Here is a 10,094-nt window from a genome sequence, read left to right as displayed (position 1 = left end):
CACCAGGAGGGGCCACGGTGGCTGAAGCCCGGGTCTACCGGGACTCGCGGGGCCGTGCCAGCAGTGAGCCCCACATCAAGCGGCCGATGAACGCCTTCATGGTCTGGGCCAAGGATGAGCGCAAGCGACTGGCGCAGCAGAACCCCGACCTGCACAACGCCGTGCTCAGCAAGATGCTGGGTGAGCGGGAGCGGAGCGGGAGGAGGGTTGGGGGGCTGGGGATGCGGGAATATGGAGCTAAGGATGCGGGGATGCTGCGTTCCGGGGCCGGCGACGCGGGGGTGCAGGATGGGGATGCGGGCTGCAAGAGTACAGGGCTGTGGGATGCACGCTTACAGAGCTAGGGACATGGGGATATGGGGATGGGGATTCCAGCTGCAAGAGTACAGGGTTGTGCCATGGGGAGGGTATCGAGCTGAGGAGACAGGGATGTGGAAGTACAGGACTGGGAATACGGGAATGCAGAGGTACAGGTCTGGGGATGTGGGCTGCAAGAATGCAGGGCTGCAGGATGCAGGGTTACAGAGCTCAGGATGTCGGGGTACGGGGCTGGGGATGTAGGGATAGGTGGGTTTGGTTCTGATAGTCCAAGGCAGGGATACAGGGCTGAAGATGCGAACTGCAGGGGTCCGGGGTAGCGGGATGAAGAAATACAGAGTGAGGGATATACGCTGCTGGGATTCAGGGCTGGGAGTGTGGGATGAAGCGGTACAGGGATTTGGGATGCGCACTGTGAGAGTCCAGGGCTGTGGGATACAGACTGCATGGATATGAGGCAGCGGGACGTAGGATGCAAGGATATGGGGCTCTGCTAGCCCAGCTCCGAGGGTATAGGACTGCAGGATGCAGACTACAAGAGTATGGGGTGCAGGACTTGGGATACAAGGATGGGGTGCTGTGGGATACAGAGCTGGGGCATGCAGGGCTATGGGCTGCAAGGTTAAAGAGGAGCGGGACACAAGCTTTAGGGATGTAGGATGAAGGGCTACCAGTTGAGGTTGCAAGGATACAGGGCTGCAGGGATCACGGGCTGTGGAATGTGGTGTTACAGGATGTGGGAATATGGGGCTGTGGGATGTGAGGATGTGAGGATACAGAGCTGCATGTATGCAAGATGAAGGGAAACAGGGCTGTGGGATGCAGAGATACAGGGCTGAGGGGTACACAGCTGCAGGGATGCAGGATATGGGAATACAGGCTGCAGGATGCGGGATGCACGACTGTAGGATGCGGGATGTGGGAACACGGGAAGCAGGATATGGGTAAATGGAGCTGCAGGATGCGGGACTACGGGAAGCAGGATATGGCCAGACAGAGCAGCAGGATGCAGAGACACGGGGCTGCGGGGTGTGGGGATATGGGATTCAGGATATGGTGCTGTGAGTTTTTGGGATGGGTGATTTGGTCTGCACGGCTGCGGGCTGTGGATGCGGGACGCGGGGAAGCAGGGACTGTGGACTGTACCAAGGGGCAGTGGGAGACAGAATCCCCAGCCCTGGCAGAGGGGTTCACATTCCATGTACCCCCATTGTCCCTGGCAGAGGGATTCCCATTCCATGTACTCCCATTGTCCCACAGCACTGAAGTGCTGGGCACTGCCCAAGCCTTCTGCTGGGACAAGGGAACAGCCTGGCTTGGGACCCCATTCCCCAGCCCTTTCTTGTGCCAGCAGTGAGACCCCGCTCAGGTACCGAGCCGTCTGCGGGAGCCCTTCACCCCTCTGCCTCTCCCTGGGTGTCCCCATGTCCTGGCCAGTGCCAGGTGGCTGAGCTGCTCTCACAGAGCTTCTCTGTCCTCTTCCAGGCCAATCGTGGAAAGCGCTGAGCGCCAGCGACAAGCGTCCCTTCGTGGAAGAGGCAGAGCGACTGCGAATCCAGCATCTCCAGGATCACCCCAACTACAAGTACCGCCCAAGGAGAAAGAAGCAAGCCAAGAAAATCAAGAGGATGGAACCCAATATCCTCCTGCATAACCTTTCCCAGCCTTGCAGTGACAACTTCAGCATGAGTCACCAGGGCGGCAGCCAGCCGGGCCACCCCCAGCCTCCCCCACTTAACCACTTCAGAGAACTCCACTCCATGGGGTCGGATATTGAAAACTATTTCTTGCCAACTCCTGAGATGTCTCCCTTGGATGTCTTGGAACAGACCGAGCCGGCGTTTTTCCCTCCGCACATGCAGGATGACTGCAACATGATGCCCTTTCGCGGCTACCACCACCATCACCAGATGGAGTTTCCCCAGGAGAAGTGCATGGGGCGGGACGTGGCCGTGCCCTACGCGCAGACCCCCTCACACTTGGCCGACGCCATGAGGACTCCCCATCCCTCCAGCCTTTACTACAACCAGATGTGCTCGGGAACTCAGAACGGGCTTTCCGCCCACCTGGGCCAGCTGTCGCCCCCGCCTGAAGCCCACCACATGGAGAGCGTGGATCACTTGAACCAAACCGAGCTCTGGACAGACGTTGACCGCAACGAGTTTGACCAGTATTTGAACATGAGCAGGACTCGTCCCGAAGCCTCGGGCCTCCCTTACCATGTCTCCCTGTCCAAAGTGACTCCTAGAAGCATCTCCTGCGAGGAGAGCAGTTTGATATCTGCCCTGTCCGATGCCAGCAGTGCTGTTTACTATAGCCCCTGCATCACCGGTTAGGTTGACCCCACCATCCAATGCGCGCACCAGGAGAGCCCCGACTCTCCTCTAAAAACAAAAAGCCATCCTCCTTTAACCACAAGCTCCATCATATTTAGAGTATCTCATTAAATGCATCGCTTTCTTGTTTGTTCTTTTTTGTTTTGATTTTTTTTTTAAATTTTTTTAGAGACAGACCATGCTGAACTCACTGATATACCGTATAACTATATAACACAGATAGACGCCTTTCCCCGCCGTGCTCCCCACTCCAGCCCTCGGCAGGGCACAGCTCCAGCTCCCGCCAGCTCCAAGGGGCATTTTCAAGCCAGTTCCAGTAAATCCTGCCTGAAACAATCACACCAGGATGAGCCAAAGTGACCTGTCCCCAGTATTTAACCCAACGACAGGCAAACTTCTAGGGGGGAAAAGCTTTTAGAAAGACTTTGCCAGGGCTGTTAAAGAGTCGGCGCCCATTAGGGGTGGGCTTTAGGACAGTTTTTACTGTATTCTCAGCAATATATTTTAATTGGGCAACAAAACTATATTTTTACTAAGCATTTTTATATATAAAATGGTATTTAATGTCTTTTGGGTTTTTTTATTAGACTTTTTAAAAGAAATCAAGGGATATCCATGAGATCTAAAGCATTTATGTAGCAAAGCTGGATTTAAAGAAAAAAAAAAGGAAGTGGGGGAAAAAGGAGATATTTTGTGAAAATGGAATGATAATGTAAATATTGAGGAACAACTGACTGGAATTTTGTACAAAAGAAAAATATGACTGCAAACACTTTTATTGTCTAGAACTGTACGGAGAGCAAACTGTTTTATTCTGGTTAATTATTAAAACATCTTCATATAATTGTTCCCATCTTGTGTGCTTGTTGTGTGAACACATATTTTCCGCAAATACATGTTGTCCCAACCATTTCCAGATTTTTGTATCCGTTGATTAATGTTTTGACAACCTGGCAAATGTATTAATTTCCAAGCTGCCGCCCGCCCGCCCTGTCAGCCGCCTCGGGCTCTGCGAGTGCGGCTCTGCTCAGCTCGGCACGGGACGGTGGCTCGGGATGGGATGGGATGGGATGGGATGGGATGGGATGGGATGGGATGGGAAGGGATTCTGGTGGTAACCCCACAGCACCGCGCTGTGCCGCCTGGAGATGCTCCCAGCAGGAAAAGCAGCTGTTCTCAGATTAAAATATAATAAAACATGTGATATCCTCCTCTGAAAGGAGCCTTGGTGTGGTCATTGTTTTGGCAGGCTGGCAGCACATCGATGCACGGTCCCCATGGCTCAGCCTGTTTTCCCATGAAACCCCCAAAAAATAGAGCCAGGCTGCTCCGACACCTTCTCTCTCATGGAAGAAAACTCCGTGTACTGGAGCCTTTCCTCCTCCTGGCCTTCACTGGCTGCTTCCCGGCTCCAGCAGTGGCGGGTCTTGCCAAGCCATCACCATGCCCAGCCGGATCCTGCTCAGAGCTGCTGGTGCTTTGCTGGAGCTTCATCCCCCTCCTGTGAATCACTGTATGATTTACAGGGAGTTTTTTTGTTCAATTTGAAATGGAGAAACAACAATCTGTTGCTTAAAACCCGGTGGCATCCGTTCCTTGAGCACCGAGTGATTTAAACCAGGCTGATATCACCAAAAAAGGCTGTTTAAAAAAAAAAATTTTAAAAATTGAATAGAAGAGGAGGATTTTTGTTGTTGTTGGCAAAGAATTGCCTTTTAGGGGAAATGGATATTTAACAAATGACATTAATTTTCAAGCTTCTCCTAAATTAAATTCACATTAGTGTTAACAGGACTCAATCCTGACTCACTTTTTTTTGTTGTTGTTGAATGTGAAGCGCTAATAAACGGGACCACTCTGGGGGCTGGCGACGCGTTCCCATGGAACGCCACAAAGGCGCTTCATTGTCTTTCCATATACAGTATGTAAAAAGGGGGAATACATGGAAAAATGACCTCACTACCTACACGGGAGGGCTGGCGGGCGCCCGGCGGGTGCCAGAACCCGCGCTGCAGCAAACAAACACAACAGCAAAAGAGAAGCATCCTGTGCCGCCGCCGATGACTATGAAAGGAAGCAGCCGGCTATGGGCTCCATCCCGCTCTGCTCCCCGAAGCAGCCTGGGAGGAAGGAGATGAGGGAGGGGGGAAAGAAGAAAGCCCTGAGTTATTTTCCAGCCCTCAGCTTCCAGGTACCTTCCAGGCATGGATGCGGTCACTTCCTGTGGTTCAAAGCAGCGGTGAGCAGGCCGGTCCTTGCCCAGCTGCCCTGCCGTGCTGGGGAGAGCCACTGTCCTCGCATCATGGAGCAAATGTTAAGTCACTTTTCTGCAGCAGAAATTCCCTTCTTTCCCCATGGCTCAGGCTGTGCCAGCTCTCCTTGGTTTTTAAACAGAAGGAGGGTCATTTTAGATTAGATACAAGAAGCCTTTAGAAAGACGGTGGTGATGCACGGGCACAGGTTGCCTGGAGAAGCTGCAGATGTTCCATTCCTGAAAGTGTCCAAGGTCAGGTTGGATTGGGCTTGGAGCAACCTGGTCTAATGGAAAGTGTCCCTGCCCATGGCAGGGGGTTAGAACTTGATGACCCTTAAGGTCCTTTCCAGCCCAACCCACTCTGTGATTCGTGCCCCAGGATGCTGCTGTGGGGCTCCAGTAAATACTGGAAAAAAGCTGCAATGGATGGTCATTCTCATCCGTAACTGCACCAAGGATGCACCATGTTGAAGCCACAGCGACTGTGAAAGCCCCACCTCACTGACCAGCCCTACCCCAGGTCACAGGGAAACAAAAGAGAAGAGAAAGGAGAGAGGAAAAAAAAAAACAGAGCAGATACCAGCAGGCAGAAAGACCTGTGCCAGACTCTGAAGGATGCCACCTCCTACCATCACTTGGTGTTCCACACAGCCTTTTTCACCTAAACTCACTGTTTTGACATCAACTTTTTCAAGAAGTGTCCCAAACCAACCTCTTTGTGCTGGTAGAGACCCAGCAGTGGTTTGGGCAGGTGCCTCTCCACAGTGTCACTGCTGCAGCATCATGGTTTAGCCATGGCCAGGACAGGATTTGTCCCCCTCCAAATCCACGATTTGGTGAGACTGGTAGGCACAGGGGGTGATCCAGCTCCACCAGGAGGGCAGAGGGCTCAGCTGAACCTTGTAGAGGTACTGTATTTGGAAAGGGTGCTCCTTGATGGGCTTTACCCACACCACTTATTTTACATATTTTTTTTATAATTTTATATCTTGTTTCGTATCTTATATATTAGTTCTACGTATATCTGTATTATTGTTATACATTAGATTTTATTTTTATATTTTTGTATATTTAATTTTTTTTATATTTTCAATATTTTATATGTTACTTTTATATATTTTTAAAATACATTTTATTTTTATCTTTCCCCTGCCCCTGTCCCCATACAGCTACTCTGGGGCCAGGAAACCATCCCCCAGTGTTTTCTTTCACTGCATGCCGGTGGCTCAGGTGTGACGTGGGACTGGAAACGGCTGGAGCTGACATAGTTTGGGGATGATTTCACTGCCGTTATGGCTCAGGCTGGGGCTGTTACTGCACAGCCCCTTCCGATTTTTATGACTTAATCTCTCCAAAGCTCAGGGCCGGATGGTTTTGGGCTGGGGAGGAGGAGCAAAGGGCTTTTAGCAGGTCGTTACAGCAGAAATTCGGAGAAGGTACTTGACAGGTAAATGGAAAACCTGACAGCCCATGCTGCCGGCTTTCCCAGGGTGCAGGGAGAGGGGGAGGCGATGCTAGGTCCTACCTGGGCTTTATGGGCAGGTGGCATCTGCTCTGTGTCCCCTGGGGGTGTGGGGCAGTGGATTCTACCCATGTGTGCAACTGTGTGTGCATCCCATGTGCAAACCTGTACGTGTGCAAGCATTGGTGTGCATCAGTGTGAGCGGGTGTGCAAGCCCCCGTGTGTACCTGCATCCCTGTGTGCATCCACGTGCACATCCATCCCTGTGTGCGCTATCCATGTGTGCACATCCATCCCTGTGTGCACTATCTGTGTGTGCACATCCATCCCTGTGTGCATCCACGTGCGCATCCATCCCTGTGTGCATACTCCACGTGTGCACATCCATCCCTGTGTGCACTATCCGTGTGTGCACATCCATCCCTGTGTGCACTATCCACGTGTGCACATCCATCCCTGTGTGCACGCGTGGTCTCTTCCATCCCTGTGTGCACTATCCACGTGTGCACATCCATCCCTGTGTGCACTATCCGTGTGTGCACATCCATCCCTGTGTGCACTATCCGTGTGTGCACATCCATCCCTGTGTGCACTATCCACGTGTGCACATCCATCCCTGTGTGCACTATCCGTGTGTGCAGGCATTTGTGTGTGTGTACATCCCTCGATATCCGTATGCCTGGATCTGGGTGGGGGTGTGTGTGCATGTGTGTAGCCACATCTCTGCACGTGTGTGCTGCCCCTTTTTGTGCATCATTTTTGTTGCCCCTTTGTGTGTCTGAGCCTGCACGTGCATCCACATGTTCTTCCATGTGTATCCATGTGTTCTTCCATGTGTATCCATGTGTTCTTCCATATGTATCCATGCATGCATCTGTCTGTGGAGATGTCTCTGTACACACATGTAGGTGCATCCATGCGTGTGTGCATCCCTGTGTGTATCTCCATGTGTGCATCCATCCATGTGCACGTGTGTTTGTCCATGTCCACGTATCCATGTGCGTATCCATGTGCACACCCCTCTGTGTGTGTGTGTGTGTGTGTGTGTGTCCTGCTGGAGGTTCACGGATCAGCTTTATAGACCTTCTGGATTTTTTACGGCATTACGGAGCACTCGATGACATCACCCACCCAAATATTAAAACCTCATGTGCCAGCCAGCCCAGCCCAGCAGAGCTCAGCTCCGGGCTCACCGTTCCCGAGGCTGAGGCTGCGGCACAGCTGGGGGCAAGCAGGATGCACAGGATGGGAAGTGGCCCCTCCGGGGCAGCCCCAGCCATCCCAGCCCGGAGCTCACCGTCGAGGCAGGAACATTGACACAACAGCCTTGATGGAGTCATCCCGCTGGGATGAACAGGGAATTAGAGCCTCTTGGTCCATGTATTTTGGGTGCTCGGTGTGGGGGTATCTGTGGGAGAAGGAAGATGCTGCCGGTGCCGGTTCCTGGCTGCGGCACCAGGCAGCTGCTCTAGACCAAGTGATGGGATTTATATTTTTCCCCCCTCTTCCAGGAAAAAAATTCATCAAAACCAAACCTGTTTGTGGGAAACAGCTCCAACACATTTCCTGACTCGAGAAAAAGTGCATTGGGGAAAAAAAAAAAGTTTCCAGTTTTTTTAGACAGAAGGCAAAGCCCTTGGAGAGGTAACAGCACTCTGTGGTGGGAGGTTAACCGAAGGGAAAAGGTTGAAATGCAAAGAAAGGTTTCAAATGTTCCCAGAACAACTTTTCCTGGTCAAGCAGAAGCAAAGTTCCCAAGCCTTCCCCAACTTTCTTCTTTGCAGCTCAGTTTGGGAAAGGAAATGTTTGGAAATCTCAGTGCTCCTTGCAGACAGGAAAGGCCCCGCTTCCTCTGCGCCATGCCCAGAGCTGCCGGGCAGCAGGAACACTCGGGTGAGGCTGAGTGCCCTCCCCAGCTCTGCTTTGAAATTCTCTGCAGGCAGAGGAGGGCAGCTGCCTGCAGGGAACAGGAGTTGGGGTATCATAAATGTTACAGGTTTTGCAAAAGAAAAGAAAATAAGCCAGCAAGGAGTCCTTAATGTGCCCTGGGAAATTTGCACAGCCTGAAACCCTTTAGCTTTTTTCTTGCTGCTAAGTTCAGCCTCTACATCCCCCATGGATCTTTGGTTGTGTCCCCTCAGCTTCCAGCATTGCCCCCACCAACCCTCACATTCCTTCCCCTGCCTTAGGGCCACCACAAGCCTCTGCCCCCCAGGCCCAGGCCCCACACCAACATCTGCTCACCCAGCACCGTGCTAGGGACCCTGTGAGGAGGACAGGTCCCTGTGAAGGAGGCAGGTTGGGCTTTCATTGTGTGAGACATGGGGGAGTTTGGGGGCTTCTTCTTCTCACTGGCTCTGAGCTGACTGAGCCCCACAATGTCTGTCAGAACCACTTTGTGCTTCTCTTCTGAGGTGAGTCAGCAATGCTGTGATGTACCCGGAGGCCAAAAGGTCATGGAAGGGTTGGGATTGTTCTCCAGAGGTCACCTAACCCAATCCAATCCAACACGACACAACCCAACACAACCCAGCACAACCCAATACAACTGATAGAGCACGACCTAACCCAACCCACCCAATCCACCCAACCCTACACAACCGAACACAGCCCAGCACAACCCAACATAACCCAACCTAACCAAACTCAATCCAGTGTAACGTGTCCCAAGGACCCAATCAGCCTATCCCAACATAACTCAACACAACCCAACCAACTCAGCTGAGCCTACCTAACCCCGCACTACCCAACCAGCCTGACTCAACTTCCTACGCAAGTCCTAAAGCAAGTTTCCCCACCGCCTCCTGCGCAGCCGAGCTCAACCCTTCCGGGATGTTGCAGTGGTTTTGGTTGAAAGATCTCCCTCCTCCTGTGCTCAGCAGCCCAGGAGGGTTGATCCCTTCAGGGAACTGAATCACGTGCCCCCCACCAACGTGGGAGTGTCACAGAGCCTCTGAACCTCGTCAGGAGAGTCAGGCCAGGCCGCGCGGGGCCGTTCTGGGAAGCCATCCAGCCATCCGCTGGAGAGAGGAGTCTGCCTAAAAATGCCTCTGCTGGCTCCTCTCCACACTCCGACCGTCCCATATGGAACAAATGTACATTTTCCATCAATTGTTTGTATTTTGCATTTAAAGAAAGAAGGGGGAGGGAAAAAAAGCCAGCAAGCAAGCGGGCTATACATATACGCGAAGCGTCAGTGACAGCAGATAGGCCCCATCGCAGAGAGGGAGAAACACTGGCCGGCGTTCAAGAGACTCAAACTTATGGTATGAAACAATAAATTTTAAGTGTGTTTTGACATATTTGGTGGTCTCTGCCTCATGCTTAATGAGCATTGGTCCACGTTGTGGGGGAACTACACAGCTCGGGTGGTTGGCAGGCTGTGCTGGGAGGGGGGTCGGTGGCCAGCGAGGCCGGAGGCAGACGTTGAGGTGGTCTTGGCATGTGTGTCCCAAGGGAACAGGGCACAAGGATGTGACACCACACTGACATGCTCAGAGGAGGGGATGCTGCCGGTACTGCAGTGCCTCAGGGGAACCAGCGGTGATGTCAACTTACAGGAAGAAGCATAAAGAGGTAGAATTGGGTTGAATTTGGTCAGGAGGGGACACAGAACATGGTGGTGATGTCCCAGAGCAGCATCCCTCACCTCCACATAGCTTGGGCAACCTGTGCTACCATCTCCAGGCTGGGTCCTGGTCAGGCAGCACTGCTTTGCCTGCAG

General features: G+C 52.4%; 1 protein-coding gene across 1 annotated transcript; it reads left to right on the top strand.

The window, feature by feature from the left end:
• Nucleotides 1-68: 68 nt before the first annotated feature.
• SOX18 (SRY-box 18) lies at nt 69-3,570 on the top strand. The gene is made up of 2 exons (XM_017733921.1): nt 69-180; nt 1,804-3,570. Exons 1-2 carry the CDS (start codon nt 87-89, stop codon nt 2,652-2,654), a joined length of 945 nt encoding a protein of 314 aa, XP_017589410.1. The 5' UTR covers nt 69-86; the 3' UTR covers nt 2,655-3,570.
• The last annotated feature ends 6,524 nt before the right edge of the window (nt 3,571-10,094 follow it).

This window comes from Corvus brachyrhynchos, unplaced genomic scaffold (assembly GCF_000691975.1).
Source record: "Corvus brachyrhynchos isolate BGI_N302 unplaced genomic scaffold, ASM69197v1 scaffold10, whole genome shotgun sequence".
NCBI classification, from domain to species: domain Eukaryota; kingdom Metazoa; phylum Chordata; class Aves; order Passeriformes; family Corvidae; genus Corvus; species Corvus brachyrhynchos.
This window is presented reverse-complemented; position numbering and strand designations above follow the sequence as displayed.

Coding starts and splice junctions, on each gene's coding strand:
- SOX18 (XM_017733921.1), top strand. CDS start 87: ATGAACGCCTTCATGGTCTGGGCCAAGGATGAGCGCAAGCGACTGGCG. Junction 181..1,803: donor CGTGCTCAGCAAGATGCTGG/GTGAGCGGGAGC, acceptor GTCCTCTTCCAG/GCCAATCGTGGAAAGCGCTG.